At 31.4% G+C, this 18,344-nt stretch overlaps 1 protein-coding gene across 1 annotated transcript; it reads left to right on the top strand.

Moving 5' to 3' along the window:
* The first annotated feature begins 2,892 nt into the window (after positions 1–2,892).
* LOC109185916 (MLO-like protein 6) lies at positions 2,893–7,712 on the top strand. The gene is made up of 16 exons (XM_019335898.1): positions 2,893–3,187; positions 3,223–3,353; positions 3,489–3,546; positions 3,938–4,206; positions 4,413–4,529; positions 4,752–4,812; positions 5,528–5,616; positions 5,809–5,883; positions 5,968–6,062; positions 6,165–6,214; positions 6,305–6,345; positions 6,449–6,622; positions 6,713–6,748; positions 6,845–6,912; positions 7,097–7,157; positions 7,246–7,712. Exons 2-16 carry the CDS (start codon positions 3,231–3,233, stop codon positions 7,612–7,614), a joined length of 1,686 nt encoding a protein of 561 aa, XP_019191443.1. The 5' UTR covers positions 2,893–3,187; positions 3,223–3,230; the 3' UTR covers positions 7,615–7,712.
* The last annotated feature ends 10,632 nt before the right edge of the window (positions 7,713–18,344 follow it).

The raw sequence follows: 18,344 nt of genomic DNA, 5'->3' as shown, positions 1-18,344 counted from the left end.
CGACAATAATGTCATTGAGTAACATCTCATTCATTATTTTGTAAGTAAATCAAGTGTGCATGTAAAACAACAGTCATACATAAAATATTTGCGGAATTGCAGGCTGTGATTATAATTATTGCACACATATATTTGACTAATTACTTCTGCATACTACATTAAAAAATTGAATATATATAATTAATTAGTTAGTATGTGATTTACAGAAAACTCCCAGCTGCTATCTAAAGGTACATTTGAGTGAAATTTATGTTGTGATTTTAGGCGCCAATAAAGAAAATCAGTTTAAGTTGTCCATATCTTATCTGTTCAGATAAAAAATGCCAATAGACTGCTTCCAGGGGAAGTCTTATCTATGGCATTATAAATCTATATGTTTCTCTATATTTTATCCATGTGAGATTATTAACATCTTGCAAAAAGATGCTAATCTACTTTAGATTAATTTGGTCGGGCCTATTCGAGAGAAACTCTTCTAGTGACCTTACTACATATACGTGGCATTTTATCTGATCTGTATTATTTTTACACTGAGTACAGTTCTACTATGGAGACTCTCAAGTTCTATTCTATCAATTATATTTATTGACGTGACAACATGAATAGGAAATTTTCATCTTGTGGTTCCAGAAAAAGTTGTTTACATCTAAGATTTATGAGAGAGATCGAAGTAAAAATTGGTAGTATAAGTAATATTTTACCTTTTAACACATTATATAGTATTACCTTACAATCTATATATTTCATAATTATGGAGTACTTGTTCAAACTAATATCTCTGGACTGGCCTTGTTTGACAAATTCAAGAAAAAGAAATCGATTTAGACAGACTTTTGTTGCATAAGATGCATGCTCTTAATTAATTATATATGGTCCAGTTAAAAGAAAAAAAGGGTACAAATTAAATGAATTATTGTGAATGAAAAACCAATTAATTAATTAACTATTGCTTGTCACGATAATCAATCCTTATATTTGTCCACAAGATCGTTGGATTTTATTGCCAAATGCAAAGCTAATTGAATGCAAATTAAATGTATTCATAGGCGATGTTTGATAAAATAGTTAGCATATAGACTAGTTTTGGCTTATTTAACCACTATTAGTTATTTGACTTGGTTTTAAAATCAATATAAGTGTTTGATTAATTAGCTTTTTATACTCCAAAATGCTAAAATTCAAAAAGCTACTCAAAGTAACTTTTTCAATTAGCTTTTTGAGAAAAAAAATATACCAAACAGATATAAGCTAATAGCTAATTTACCAAACATCTTTCTACAATCAGCTAACGTTATCAACTAGTTATACCCCTAATTAATCCAATCAGCTAACAACTAATAGGTATCAGTTAACAGCAGTTTAGTGAGGTTAATTGATCTTTCAGAAATATTATCTCATTGTAGTAATATTTTCTTTTTATTTAATTAATTTATTTATTTATTATAACATGGAAGGGAAAAAAAAAAAAGAAGTATTGAAAATTACATATAACTACTTATATAGGTAATGCCACATTTCCACTCTTATAAATTAATTAGTTAATAATAAATGGTTGATTCCGTGGGGAATATAATTAAAGATATGAAGATAAAACTAAAGGTGGCATGGCCTGGTCATGATGTATACATATACATGTTATAATAATCTAATTTAATAATTTGTATAGGTGTTAATTTTGCATGTGTAAGATCGTCTTATGCGAAACAAATAATATTGTTGTATAAAATTTATATGAAAAAAATAGATGTCTAAATTTTAAAAAGTTATGATTAAACATATTAACTTGTCGATGCAATTAAACTATAGATAATTAATTATCTAAAGGTAACCAGTAAAAAGGTTGATCGATATGTCAATATTTATCTAAAGAAATTTTCTGCATGCTGGATCTTCTACTATTCTATGTTCTTCCCAAAAAATTAATCACACCAGAACGCTTTCGAGGCCGAATCCATTTTGAATTTGATAAATGCAATCTAAAAAATTTTAAGAATACGTAAAAGTCAACCATGACTTCTCTGTGTAATTGGAAGAAGAAGTGCCAAAGTTTGGATATATATATATATATATATATATATATATATATATATATATATATATATTGTCACCTTTTAATATGAGAATCACACTTTACTATTCGGCCATTCTTTTCGAGATTATTATACACACTATTTTTTGTATGTGACGAGAGAAACCTGTAACCACTATTTGATGGTGTAAATGGAGTAAACCTTGTCTTGATACCCTAGCCTACAAAAAACCAACTAGGTCACTTTCACTAAAGGTCAAATTGTAATCTTGTAATTACTAAACCAATGACTTTGTGGTCTAGTACCATGAAGTGACTTTTCCAAATATGAGGTCATAGGTTTGAGCCCTAGTGTGGGTGATATTGACTCTTTGTGTTTCAATAGGTTGAAAACGTAGATATGAACAAATACTAAAGTAGATATGAACAGTATACTAAAATAAGTAGATATGAACAATATACTAAAGTAGATATGCACTCATACTAAAGTAAGGAGATATGAAGAGTATACTAAAGTAGATATGAACATTATACTAAAGTAGATATGAATATATAGTATACTAAAATAAGTAGATATGAACAATATACTAAAGTAGATATGCACTCATACTAAAGTAAGTAAATATGAACAGTATACTAAAGTAGATATGAACAGATATTAAAATACATATAAATTTAAATACATACCAAAGTAGATATGAACAAATACTATACCCGTCTTATTTAACGATTGGACAATTGGGTCATTGGTACAACTCACGGGTCAAACGTCATATGAAACAAATTTTCTGTTATTAATATTCTGAAATTTCCTCGGTTTACATGTTTAAGACCTGTATTATTGTCCACACCCCACCACCTCACCTCCTACGTATATGTCAACAAATACATTAGAATTCCAATTTTTTGGTTGCAGATTATTTGTTATATATCATCTTTATTTTGTCAATACCATATCGACTCCTCCATTTAATTTTCAAACCGCCATACAGTGCATTCCTATTTCCTCCGCCTTATCTTATATATTCTACGTTGTTTCTTGGATGTCTTTCTATTCCCTCACATAATGTTTGTGATCCGATCCCTAGCTACCACCTAGCCAGGTTTCACACAAACAACAACGTAGTATTTCGGCGAAACTAAGGTTGCCGGCGCGGAATATCGATCCGTGTGCATATATAGTTGTACGTGGTCGGAAAAAATGGCTGGCGGAGGTGGTGGTCGTTCCCTTGAAGAAACGCCCACTTGGGCGGTCGCCGCCGTCTGCTTTGTGCTCGTCGCTATATCCATAGTCATAGAATACGTCATTCATTTGATCGGAAAGGTTTAAAAAACACTACTATTTATTTATTTTTAAATTTTTTTACTCACATACATATTTTTAATTTCTTTTCCAATTTCCTCTACTTTTTTGTAGTGTTTAATTTATTTCATTTTTCATTATGTTATAATTGTGCAGTTGCTGCAAAAGAGAAACAAAAAGGCTTTGTATGAAGCCCTGGAAAAGATTAAAGCCGGTGAGTATAGAAAAATCATACTACTTATTTATATATATATATATATATATATATATATATATATATATATATATATATATAAGTATATATAAAATCTTATTTTGTCACATCAAATTGAACATAAATTTGAGTACTGCAAGTAACATGATTTTAATACAAGTTCGACTCCAAACAGCATATTAATTTTTCTTGTTTTGAGTTGATTAGCTATAGTTAATTTAGATTGATTTATTTCTTGTGGTCTTATACTGGTTAAGGTACTGTACACCATCAATCGAGTACTGATTGTGAATTTTCCTAGTCATTAAAAAAAAAAAACATGGAATTTAGTCTACACAACAACTTTGGTTTTTACTAACCACCATCCTCTTTTTCTTGTTGTTTTTTTCAGAGCTTATGTTACTAGGGTTTATATCGCTGCTATTAACAGTAGGGCAATCGACAATATTAAAAATATGCATATCAAAGTCCTTAGGAAACTCATGGCACCCTTGTGATAGACATGAAGAGGAGGACAAGTACGGGGGAGACACCGGCGACGGTGACGGTGACGAAGGAAGAAGAAGAAGGCTGCTTCTGGCGTTCGCCGACGACGAGTATTCAGGCGAGAGTCATCGGCGTATTTTGGCCGGCGGCGGAACTGACAAATGCGCCAAAGAGGTACGTGTGACATGACGTTTTGTTGTTATCCTTAATAGCCTTGAATGCATATATGTTTATCTTAACCTTAATTATATGAATATAAATTAATCAGATATCACTATCATTTTTTATTTAATTATTGAAAAAAAAAATTCCTTGAGAATATAATAAAGTATGAAATTAATAATTGTTTTTAAATAACATATATTATATTATTATTTCAGGGAATGGTTCCATTTATATCGGCAGACGGCATACATCAACTGCACATATTCATATTCGTTTTGGCTCTTTTCCATGTCTTATATTGTATAATCACTTTGGCATTCGGCAGACTAAAGGTCCGTTTATTAATTAGTTACATATGTTAAATTGCAGTACAGAACAGTTAATCCGCAACTGTTGTAAAGGACTTTTCGTAACTGTTGTACATCAGTCGCGGATATTATGGTCACGAAAAGCCTTGAACTTTTAGCGACTGTTGTTAATTAATTTATATATTTATTTTAATTTTGTTTAATTAGTAAACGTAGTTGAATAATTTGGTTTGGAATGGTTATCAGATGAGAAAATGGAAGGCATGGGAATCAGAAACAAAGACCTTGGAATATCAGTTCACACATGGTAATTAACGTAGGATTTACTTATTTTATTTGCCTTGGAAAACACATGCAACCTGTTAACACTTAATTGTCGAATAGGTGGAGCATAATTATCGTATTTAAAGATTACAAATTTAATTCTTTGTCAATACTGTTTGCAAACTATTATATAGGAATATGATTTATCCAGTCTAGCTACACCATTGAGTAGTGAATATTGCGGGTGAGTTTTTCTCATCATCATATATATGGAAAAATAATCAGGAATAGAAAAGTAATAGAAATTTCGTCAAGGAGACATTTTCAACAAAATAAGTTGGAAAATAAAATTTGAAAGGAAGTCAAGTCAAATTTTATTTTTTCTATTTTGGTTGATGTAAAATAAAAAAGAAAACACCTGACATATGAGGTATAATATTAAGAAAGAATAGTAGGCCGGCTAACATAGTTAATAATTTATTTTATGTTATAATAACTAGTCAAATATATATATGGCGCATTACAATATTAAATAAATGCCTAATAAAATCAGTTTGGTTGGTGTGAGTTGCTATAGTCGAAAGTTCGAATACCCTCTTATAAGAAAGAACTAATGTTATTTGTAACTTAGAAAACGACAAATACTGAGAGTAAAATAAGAAAAGAAAAAAAAAAAACTTTAGAGTAAGCATAATATACAAATTATGAGTGATTATGCCAACTAAATTGCTTTAATTTGCTACTCATCTTATTTGCAGATCCAGAAAGATTTAGGTTTGCAAGAGACACCTCATTTGGTAGAAGACACCTTAGTTTTTGGAGTCGTTCTCCCTTTCTTCTTTGGATTGTAAGACACTACTCCAAACTCCAAAACTTCTTTGTTTTTATCATTATTTTAAACATTTCCCAAGACAAAATATTAATTACAATTTTAACTTTTTTTTTTTTCAAATACTGTCAACTGAACTAGTGAGCTAAATTGATTGTGCGGGCAAATTTTAAGTTTGTTGCATGTATTAATTAATGTGGGAAATTGCAGGTGTGTTTCTTTAGACAGTTTGTGAGGTCAGTTCCTAAGGTGGATTATATGACACTACGCCATGGATTTATCATTGTAAGCTCCAAACTTTTCCAGACAGATCAGAACACATCTTTTCTGTCATTACCCTAAATAATATTTTGGTGTTTTTGTTGTTAGGCACATTTAGCTCCACAGAGTCAAATGAATTTCGATTTCCAGCAGTACATTAAGAGATCACTGGAAGAAGATTTCAAAGTTGTGGTAGGAATCAGGTGAAACAACCTTAATCCATCTGTTAATGTATGTATCTCCAGCCTTTCATGTATTAGCAGATAATAATAATAATAACTTTGTTTTCATCATTTCTACACCAGTCCACCAATATGGCTATTTGCAGTAATCTTCCTGCTTTTCAACACTCATGGTAAGAAACCAGCAGCCATTCTCATCTTTCCCATCTTTGTGAATATATGAATTCACTATTTCTGACAGCTCTCCGGCCTATAATCTGCAGGCACGCGTTCCTATCTATGGTTGCCCTTCATCCCACTCGTCGTAAGGGCTCTATATATGCTCGAGAGATGACTCTGGTCTTAAGCTGACAGTGAGACTGCACGTTTATATTTTATATATTATATGCTTGACGTTATCTGTGCAGATCATCTTGCTGGTGGGGACAAAGCTTCAGGTGATAATAACCAAGATGGGGTTGAGGATCCAAGAAAGAGGAGAGGTGGTGAAGGGAACTCCGGTGGTTCAACCGGCCGATGACCTCTTCTGGTTCAACCGCCCTCGCCTTATGCTCTACCTCATTCACTTTGTCCTTTTTCAGGTTCGATCAGACTTTTAGTTAAAACAGAACACGTTTTTCCAATTCTTTGACTGACACATAGTTATTTCGGTGTTGGTTTAACTCTCACAGAATGCATTCCAGCTTGCCTTCTTTGCATGGGCTTGGGTAAGTCAGATCATCACTTGAAACCCAGTGAATATATTTGAAATATGAACAGATTATAGATCCATCTGACTGTGAGTCTTCTGTGCATATTTGCAGTATGAATTTGGGTTGAAATCTTGCTTTCATGAGAAAACAGAAGATTTGGTTATCAGAATCTCAATGGGGTAAGTCCTTTCTGTTGAGCATATAACCATTAATGTGCAATCTAACTATCAGCTTAGGTTTTTAGGTTTTTAGTTAAATGGAGCACATGCTTCAATTTGGTATCAGAGCCAGACCAAAGGTCGTGGGTGTTAAACAAGAAATTCAGTCCATAATAACATCATTCTTGATCTTGTGTTCCCCCAGACTGCTCATTCAAGTTCTCTGCAGTTATGTCACTCTCCCCCTATACGCTTTAGTGACACAGGTGAGATTATATTCCTGGCAATCTGAAGTCTTCTGGTCTGTCTCAACTAAAAGCTTAAACTGATAGTTAAATTACGATTCCAACACAGATGGGCTCGAACATGAAGCCAACCATCTTCAACGAGAGAGTGGCGAAGGCGCTGAAGAGCTGGCACCAGACTGCAAGAAAGCAGCTAAGGCAGAAGCGGCATTCGGGTTCAGTGACGCCATTGTCGAGCAGACCAGGAACTCCATTGCACGGCACGTCTCCCATCCACCTTCTGCAATACTACAAGAGCGAGATCGATAGCGTTGGGGCTTCACCAGCCAGGGACATTGAAGATAACCTGCCATGGTTTAATCAACGCAGAGATAATAATGTTGATCAGCCTGCAGAAGAGAACAGAAATGAACTGCAGCGTGAGATTGAAATGGAATCTGCAGAGTTTTCATTTGAGAACAAGAGGGAGATCAGATGATGATAGCTAGAAATCATTAATTATTATTAGATGTTCCTGAAATCAATTGTGTACAAAATTTGAAATTCCTACTTCGACTACAACCAATATAATAAATCTTTGCCTGATCCATACATACATACATACATACACAAGTTCATACGGCCATCATCCACAATCCTTGTACAAAAATAACATTTTTTTTTATGTCGAGAAAACCCGCAACCATTACCTAGTATTCTGATAAATCATACTTATTGTACCAAATTGTTGGGTAGAGGTTTGGAGGGTCAAGTCTAGCATTTCACCTAAAGAAACATGACGCTAACTATTATGTAAGTATACAAAAATAAAAGTTATACTTTTATATTAGTTAATAGTTATAGCTTTTAAGGTAGTGATACGAGTTTGATAGGTTAGTTTGATTCACTGTCGGTTTTAGCATTTCAAGAATTTTAGTTTGTGATTAATTTGATTCGAAAAGCAATAGTTATTGTGTGGACCATAGTCCACACAACTATGTGGAAGTTATGTGGACTACAATCTAAAAATGATGTTGTTTTGCGTAATTTTTTTTCTTTCACACGACCCATTACAAAATATATTTTTATAACTCATAATGTACATTATTCTAAAGCATAATGTACATTATTTTAACTCATAAAGTACATTATCTTACCTCAAGAGTTTCATTACTCCAATACATAATGTACATTATCTAACACATAAAGTACATTATTCCAACACATAAAATTCAATAACGTCATTTTGGACCACAGTCCTAACGATAATTTGCCTTCTAAAGGTGGTTGGTTAAAATAAATTTTTAATTGAAATATGGCAAATTATTGTGTCGACCATGTCTACATAGCTGTGTGGACCATGAACGCAATATACATTTTAAAGATACTAAAAGTACATTATTTGGGTACTGAATGTACATTATTTGATCATATATTAAAAATCATGTACTTTCAAATAATATATTTTTAGTATATTAAAAATGTACTTTTTATTTATGGTTCAGATAAATGTGTGGACCATGGTCCATGAAATAATGATTGTTGAAATATGTAGCCCCTCCCCCAACACACAAAACTTAGCCCAATGTATATAATATATATTTATCTATATGAATTTAAGTCCAAAATTTATGGTTTAGCGCCTTTGGCCCAATATACTTGTGCAATTATTTTTAACTAATTTCGTTGGAAAATATAACTTTTGAATCTTTGATTAGATGAAATTCGAAATTGTACATTTCGGTTCAATAACCAATTTTAAAAACAAATTATTTGATTAAATGAATGAACAACCCTAATTTTTATGTTATATAGGGTAAAGTTATTGCGATTGGTATTACAGTTTCTATCACAAATTACCCAAGCCATTTTCAGCCATACAATATAGATGCCTTTTATATATAAGAAGAAAAAGATAGAAGGACAACCTTATCCGAGTTGGTCGAGCAGTTAGTTTGATAATTACAAAGTTTTCATATGTTAATTAAAACAAACATTAAAATAATGAAAATGAAAACATACCATATTATATATACTTGCAATTAGGCTTCTTAATATTGTTTGTTTGTGGTTGGATTGTCTCCCTTCTTCCATCATCAGCTTAATCAATTCATATCATGAACATGACACCATATTTAATATTAATTATTGCATTCACACTTCCACATCTAGCTTTCATGTTGTCCTCTGTAAATACAAACACACCATAGACTTGAATGTTTTGGATGAGAACGAATTCGGTTCAACATATAATTTGATTTTTGAGTTGAGACAAAATACATCTTTTGATTTGATATTTGAGGTGCGTTGAGTATATATAATTTAGCTATCAACTTAGTATATGAGGAGAACTATCAGACGACCAATAAAGGCCCTGTTTGGTAAAATGGCTGTTAGCTGATTGTGTTAATTAGAGGGTATAAATAGTTGATAACATTAGCTGATTGTAGAAAAGTGTTTGATAAATTACCTGTTAGCTGATAGCTGTTTGGTATAATTTTTTTTCTCAAAAAGCTAATTGAAAAAGTTGCTTGGAGTAGCTTTTTGAATTTTAGGCTTTTGGAGTTGCAAAAAGTTAATTAACCAAACATTTATATTGATATTTTAACTAAATCAAATAATTAATAGTGGTCAAATAAGCCAAAATTGGCCTATAGGCCAATTTTTTACCAAACAAGGCCAAATCTAATCAAGATAGTTAATTAATTGGTACATGACTAGATGATGTATTATGCAAAATACTTTATACAACTCTAATACAAATATATACAATCATATTTAAAAAAAAAAAAAAAAAAAAAAAAAAAAAAAAAAAGAGACAATCAAAAGTTGTTAGGTTTGACCTCATCAAGAGGCATCAAGGATTCATACCCCAAGATGATCATCCTCCACATGTGTTACCTCACAATGGATATGTAGAATAATACAACCTCAATCTCGTTGGAAATCTTAGATAGATTTAATGATATGCACACACAAATTTCCCTTGTTCACTCTTACTATGATTTCTTATAAATGTCTACGATCATCAAGTAAGTTGTTCTTTAATTCGATATTTTTTATTCCAATTATCTCACAATTTATATATATAAACGAGATGAAGCAAATAAAGATTGACGTTCAGCAGAAAATTAAGAAAACTTCATAATTTATAGTCAGTCAATAATTCTAAATAAAGGAAGACACGTGATAACATTTTGATATTTATTTTAAAGTCATTGATTTTTCCAAATCAGCGGCTAGGATGAATTCTTAATTTTATCATGGACATTGATTTTCATTTGTTCAAAATTATTTACATAAATTATTTATATGTATAAGTAAGCATAGGATCCCATATTGTGTACTTAGACAGCCCCATGTGTGGTTTCTCCCCAAGGAATGGAAATGTTCGGCTTTAGGGGAACGTGCAACTTGTGCATCTTTTCTTCTTTTCAATTATTTTCCATATTTTCTTTAATATATATATATATATATATATATATATATATATATTCATGCAATCATGCAACAAAACCAAAGTCTTTGTCTTTGATTATCTCCAAGAAAAGTGTTATGTTTCTTCTCTGTAATTTTAACACATTTGATGTTCAATCCTACAGAAAAAAAAATTGTCAAAATTTTTTACAATAACATCACATTGTAATGAATAAAATGGTAACTTAATCCGATATGATCCAATGACCCTGTTTGGTAACATAGTTAGCTTATCAGTCAATTTTGACTTATTTGACGACCATTATTAATTAGCTATTTGACTTGGTTAAATAATCAATATGAGTGTTTGATTGATTAGCTTTTTGTAACAATTATTGCTCCAAAATGTTAAAATTCAAAAAGTTGTTCAAAACAGTTTTTTTGATCAACTTTTTTAGAAAGTCATTTTGCGTGTAATCAGACATTAGCTAACTGCTAATTTATCGAATACTTTTCTACAATCAGCTAATGCTATTAACTAGTCAAACTCACTAACCCAATCAGTTAACAACTATCAGCTAACAACTATTTACCAAACAACCACAATATTGATATATACATATTATGACTAATGACATCTAATTTTATTTTAAAAATATTTAATATCCGCCATATCAATTAAAAATTAAAAAAAAAATAATTTGTTCGTGATCGAAACGAAAATAACCTCTAAAACACGTATTATTCTCAATGGAATTTTTGCAGGTGGATAGGGGAGGGAGTATAGATAATTGTCGTTGTCTTTTAGTTATTACACATTATAATACATGGGATTAATAATTATTGTTACCGAAATTGTCGGTCTGTGACAGCTACAAAATATTCAATAATTTTATCTAATCGGTATACACAAATATACATACACAACTTGATTTACTTAATTAAAATCTTCTAGAAATTAATTAAGATAATTATATTACTAATAATTTAATTTAATATTAATCGTAATACTGTATACTTTACCTTGGAAATATGACACTAAAACGCGTTTTAAGGAATGCGATTTTCAACAAAAAATTCCTCTCATCAATATTTTAATTGGAGTTGTTATTGTTTTAAATTAAATAATTGTTAATTCAATAATTAATTAATTAATTATTAATAAGGTACAAAATTTTGACGTGCATTGAGGAAAGACGGAAAGAATCTATGCAACGGATGGGTGCAAGCGATGTCGTATGTGGTCGGATATGATACGATATATAATTATATATTATAATATGTGTTTTGCGTTATTTTATTTATTTATTTATTTATTTATTTATTAAAAATTATAATATATTATCAAGTTGGGAGACTTTGAGTCCCCTTTGCTCTTACGTCTGCATGTGCATGATGATAATACATACACGAATATATATATATATATACATATATGTCAATATATAATATGTATGATTATATTATACTAATAAGTAGTTATTAGTCCAAATGTGGACTACATAAATATATCTTAATATTGTTGTCACTTCTAGTAACCTTATGACAATTTTAATATTATCCTCAAATATCTATATGCTCAAGCTAATATTTGTATCATTTATTTAGAGTCTGTTCAGAAATACGAAAAATATTTTCAGAAAAATGATTTATTTTATGAAAAAATATTTTTATTTTTGAGTATTTGATTAAAAGTTTATAAATAAATACTAAAAAAAAAACAGTGTTCTTTTATTTGGTTAAAAGTAAGAAAATTGTATTTTTCTTTTTGGTTCATTTTTAAAGACATGAACATAAATCTATTATAAAGTTATTTATTATAAAATATGGAGTATTAATTATTTTAATGATGATCATAATTATTATTTATACTGAAATATAATTATAAATTGAAATTTATAATAGTTATAAAAAATTATAATAAAAAGATGTACATAAATAATTTGAATTTGAAACTTATTATAATAAAAATAAAGATATAAATATATAAATATATAAATATAATAATTATAAACTAAAAAATTGAAGATTTTTTTTTTTTTAAAGATGTGGGTCAATTGAGATAATATTTTTATTGTTTGGATTGACTCCGCCCAACTCATTTAATTCAATTGATAAATGTAATAATTATAGACTAGAGAAATAAAAGAAAATTTGTTTTTTTTCTCAAAAAAAAAAAAAAAGAAAAGAAAAAGAAATTTTTTTTTTTTTTTTTAAATAGGGGTTGTTGGTTAGGCAATGATTTTTATTGTTTTGTCTATCCCAACTCACTCCATTTTTGATTGATCATTGATAAACATAATAAGTCTAAACTAAAGAAATATTTGCACAAAAAATATAAATATTTTCTTTTAATCTTAAGTTATGTGTCAGGTCGATCCATAATTTTTATTGTTTGACTCAACTCTAATAAATCTATATTTTAAGTTTTAATTGGGCTAGTCCAATTAAATTCAAATAGATAGTGGGTCTATCCGTCTATTTGATAGCACTCAAAAATAGAGTGAGAGAGCGAAGAAAAAAAAAAGTGTGAAATAGAAATTCGAAAAATGTCTTCTTAATAAAAATTTTGAAAGACATTTTTAATTTGTCAAAATGAATCATTTTTTCTTTGACTATAATAAATATTTATACTGATAGCGAAACATTGAAAATCTTGAAAATAACTTTTAGAGTTTTAATTTATGAGTTTCTAACCAGACTGGTCTTTAAGTAATCGCTCATATTTAAACTCCTTCTCATACTCCAAATCTCTGTCTGGCAACCCCCACCAACAACGTCGAGATAAATGGCTTGCCGAATGATAGTCAAAGACCGTAAGCCCGTCAAGAAGAGGAAAATTATAATAATTCATTATTCAGTTTACGCAAAAATTTGTCTCTTTGTGGATATGTTTGATTGAGCACATCCATATCATATATTTACACGTATAATAGTGGACAAAAAAAGTTATAATGAATTCTGAAAAAAAAAAAAAAAACGTTATAATGAATTGATAAAGTATTGAGTCTTAACCAAGACATCCAACTCATACTTTAATGAGTAGGTGGTAAATTGGTATTTTTAGTAGGTTATAATGTTATATCATCGGATTTAATTTTGTTTCCTATTTTGGTATTTTGGTCAAATACAATGTATCAGACCGAGTAGCCAAAGTTTTTTTAATTTTTTTGAAACCAGTAGCCAAAGTTAATATTAGGTATTAATCTATCTAGGGTTAAAGCTTAATTTTTTATTTGCGGAAAAGTCTTTGCAATCAAAAAATGCATACCAAATGAAGTCAATTTTGTGATCTTAGTCGGCAATCGATTATGAGGTAAACTAGTCTTAGTTGTTCATAGTTGATTGATTTGGGAAGTTAAACTTGGAATTTATATTACTAAGCCAACGGTTAGGATCAAGTGCTTACTACTAGCAACACCAAAAGCACCCAGGACCTGACTTTGATATCACTTTTTAGATCAAGCACTTACCACTACCCAAAAAGTTATAGTTTGTAGTTAAGGTACAACTTTATTTTGTTATATCGCCACCACATTTTCTTGACTCTTTCACTGACATTTGTCCAACAATCTCCCTAGCCACTAATTGTTGGACTCGACCCTTCACCGACCTCCACTCAACACCAACTATTCGACTAACTTGGCTGGAGTTGCCACTAAAATTAAAGTTCTGTCAACTCTAAATGAGAGAATCATTATCGTTTTAATACGTGTTAATTTATTCACAAGACTCGAACTCAAAACAATAGTCGAGATTAAAGGTATATATACTAGGACGATATGGGAGGTGAGATCTGATATGAGGCAAGAGCGGTATATATAGCGGGCCAAATGTCTCCTGATGGCACAGGCAAATGCAATGTCTTCAATAATGGGAGGGGGGGGGGGGGGGGGAGTGGGTGGGGCAGATGGAACAAGAAAGAATAATTCAGTTTGTAGTAAGATCCGATTGCATGGTGCCAAAAGCAGTTGGATTTTATATTCTCATTTTATACACTGTATGTATTGCTATCTACTTACACACACACACACATATATATATATATATATATATATATATATATATATATATATATGCTCTTCTTACATAACTTTATTTTTTTATTGCATAATTATGAACTCTGATATAGCATGGACCACTTCAGGTCAGCAAGCTAAGGATGGATGGATACATCCTGCCTTAGTCCAACTCTAGATTATTGCTAACTGTTTGGTTAGATACATTCTCCTACCCAAAGATGTGGTCCGGTTATTTAGCCGATAAAGAATCATATCGAGAGTAAATCAGTCTAAATTACTCACATATAACTAATCAGCTCAAAACGAAAAGGTCAATGGGCCATTTCTACTTCCTACTAACTAGACTGTTGTTGCCCTACCCGATGCGGTATATGGTAACCTTAGCCAAATGGCCAGTAAAGGACTACACAAAAGATAAATCAGCTTAGGTTACTCATAGTCGATTGGCTCAAACTAAAAATGTCAATAGACCATTTTTATTAACTCTGAGAGTCAAATTTGTGATTACTAAGCTAACAATTCCATCAGCTCCATTCCCTATTGTTCAATCATATCTGTTCCTCATATGTGTTTCTCTGTGCAAGCTACTTTTTGTTAAACTATATATTATAATATCATTGCTTTGCATTCAATTACCTGTCATTGTTTTGGTACTTGAAAGGTTACCTGCCCTGCATGAATTTATTTAGTGCAATCATGAATATATATATATAGAGAGAGTGTATGTTGTGTTGTTTCCACAAAATTAATACTAGCTAATCCGTGTTGATTGAGTTAAATGTGTGAATTTATTGATAATATAATATAGTAATATGTATTATGTATATGCTTTCTTTTTTTTTTTGAAAACTATATGCTTTCGTTTTGGATACAATGGAATTGATGAGAACAAATTAAGAAAAGAACACGTTCTACGAATTTAAGATAAACAGCTTTGACAATATGATCAGGTTCAACTCCTTTGATAGATATTCATAATCCCACGAACACGTTTTATGTGTTTGCCAAAGCGCTATCTCCGATCCCGTGACCTGCTCTATACCAAGGCATCTATTAGGTCAAAAGTTATAACAAATAGTAACAACACATGTCACGACTCACGGGCATAGAATCGATGCAGCGCACAATGCTTGTGCGGCGTCCCAGGCTAGACCAGCTTTACCTACATACGTGTCAAACTTGTTCCACCATGCCATAGGCTCGTCAGTGGAACGACAATAGTTCGTGACCAATTGTGCCTTTTGAATCGCATCAATCCCGGCCCCTTCATAGCCAAGTCCAAGACTAGCCACAGACTCCCCAAACTTAACCACGTCGGCATGCCTGACTAGGTCAGACCTGACTCGGTCATACCTTAGCGTCTAATGCAAAACAACCCCTAACGCTATTGGTGCCCCTTTTACCCATTTGACAAGCTAACCGGTTAGTCCATTCATTCCTTGGGTCTTAACAAGGTCACGAAATGCAATCCATGATAAACATCTCTATTTCTTTATACATGTGTAATGATCCACACCATATTTCAATAGCAAAATGCTATATTCGACTGTCCAAGCCTACACTCTACAACTCACATGTTTGAATTACTCATTGGATTGTAATTAATCTTATAGGAGAGCAGATATTATTGTAATATATTATATTATTATTTAAGGGCATTAGAAAAATACCATTAGGGGTGGTAACATGTCATAAGGACTATAGGTTACTAGAGCTGGTTGGTGTTATATCAAATTCTCAATAATGCATTAATCAACCTATAATTAGGGCTCTACTTCCCATTACAGTACCTTCATTTGTCAAATTATGGCATTTTTTTCCCAGTTTTGGTATCCCAAAACTGCCACCCAATTATTACCCTAAAACAACATTATATTGCTAAACAAATACTCCGTTATTTATTTACGGAGTATTGTTTTTTTACAAAATGGCATCTTCAAATAATCAAGAATTACATGTGACTTTTTTTTTTTGCTGTTACTAAGAAATAATTGCAACTCTTACCGGCTTATATAAAAATTGGTATTAAGATTTTAAATGGGACAAAAAATAAATTGCATTTTTAATCTATAGATTGTGCGGTGTTTGTCCAATTGTTCCTTTTTTGTAAATGTTATTATTTATCCTAACGTCTTTTTACTTGACTCCATCTTCGTTATATCTTGGTCTTAATTTTTAATATTATTATTTTAATAAAAACTAAAATTCCTTATAAAGGTGATAAAGACAAACACGAAAGAAGAGACGTCAAGTAAATGATATAAAAAAGGAAACAACGGGATATACTTGAGTGCAACATTAACAAAAGTGAATAACTAAGAAGTAATGACCAAAATGATTACTTCTGTATTTTTTTTTTCTTTCTTCTCTTAGAGCATCCACATTGATTGGGAAGAATGGGGAGATAATGTAAGAGTGATTAGGAAAGAGAGTGTGGGAGAGGAGAGAAAAAAAAAAAAAGAAAAAACAAAACAAAAAAAAAAAATTAAAAAAAAAAGAAAGTAGTCAGACGCGCCTCCGGGCGCGTGCAGTGCACGCGCCCGGCTTTTGCCCAAGGCTGTGCGCGAACGCGCACAGCCTTGCTTCTTCTTCTTTCTCTTTTTTTTTTTTTTTTTTTTTTTTTTCTGACAATCTCCCTACATTTGCAGGGAGATTATTTTTCAATTATCTCATGTCCACACTAGCTATTATCTCATGAAGGGAAGATTTAATTCTGAATTCTCCCCACAATATCCACAAGTGTGGATGCTCTTAAAAGGTTGAATTCCCTATTTCACGAGCCTCTCACATCTTGGCCCCACAGAATATTTGGAAAGAATTTCAAGGATCCTCGCATCCTGATACGACAAAACATTTAGTAAGATGTACATCATCGGTGACTCAATGACTCAGCAGCATTTGGGAAGAATCCCAAGGACCCCCACATTCAGGCCCGACAAATCATTTGAGAATATGTAAATCATCGGTGGCTCAATAGCTCAGCATACATGGCCAAATGCTGGTGCGGACAATGAATCTGTCCATTTTGAACATAATCTCCACATTCTGACTACCAAAGTTCGAACATTGATCTCTTATTTTCTCAAATACTATCTACTGAACCATTGAGCTAAGCTCGTGCTGATTTTTTTTCTTGAATGTTTCCTAATAAAAGACGTTAACTCTAGTTTTTATTCCTCAATTCTTTTCTTCTTAAAATCTTTATTCCTCGAGCTTAAAATCAATTGGATATAATTCTAGATAACTAACAATGTGACACTAACCTGGAGGGTGTGGTTGAGTGGGAGGAATTCATCCATCCTTAATCAAAGGTTAATGGTTCGATTCTTGGCTTTGAGAATGAAGCAGCCTTAAATCTCCAGGTCAATTCAGCGAGAGTGTTAGTCATTATGTTCGACGGTGAAAACCCTGGATATACACAAAACAAACAATGAAGACACTATTAGTCTTATAATGTCACTTTTAACAATCATGGGATACCTAAACGCGTGAAACGTTATAAGAATGAAGGGTCAAATTTAATCGGTTGTACACTATAGTTGGAAAATTAAAACAAGAATTTACTTTGGTAAAAAAAAGGGAATTACTTGTACCACTAAATGTCACCAAATGATTAATATCAAAAGTAGGAAGCACAGTGAAACGTCACAAAAAGCACATAGGAGCACACGAAGTCACGAACACACCACATTTCAAATGTCTATACGCTTCGTTTACAATAAGGAAAAAATATACTCCATATATCCTATTTTATCTGTTCTACTTATTATTCATTGTTCAAATCAATTCT

This window comes from Ipomoea nil, unplaced genomic scaffold, assembly GCF_001879475.1.
Source record: "Ipomoea nil cultivar Tokyo-kokei standard unplaced genomic scaffold, Asagao_1.1 scaffold1361, whole genome shotgun sequence".
Classification (NCBI taxonomy): Eukaryota; Viridiplantae; Streptophyta; class Magnoliopsida; order Solanales; family Convolvulaceae; genus Ipomoea; species Ipomoea nil.
This window is presented reverse-complemented; position numbering and strand designations above follow the sequence as displayed.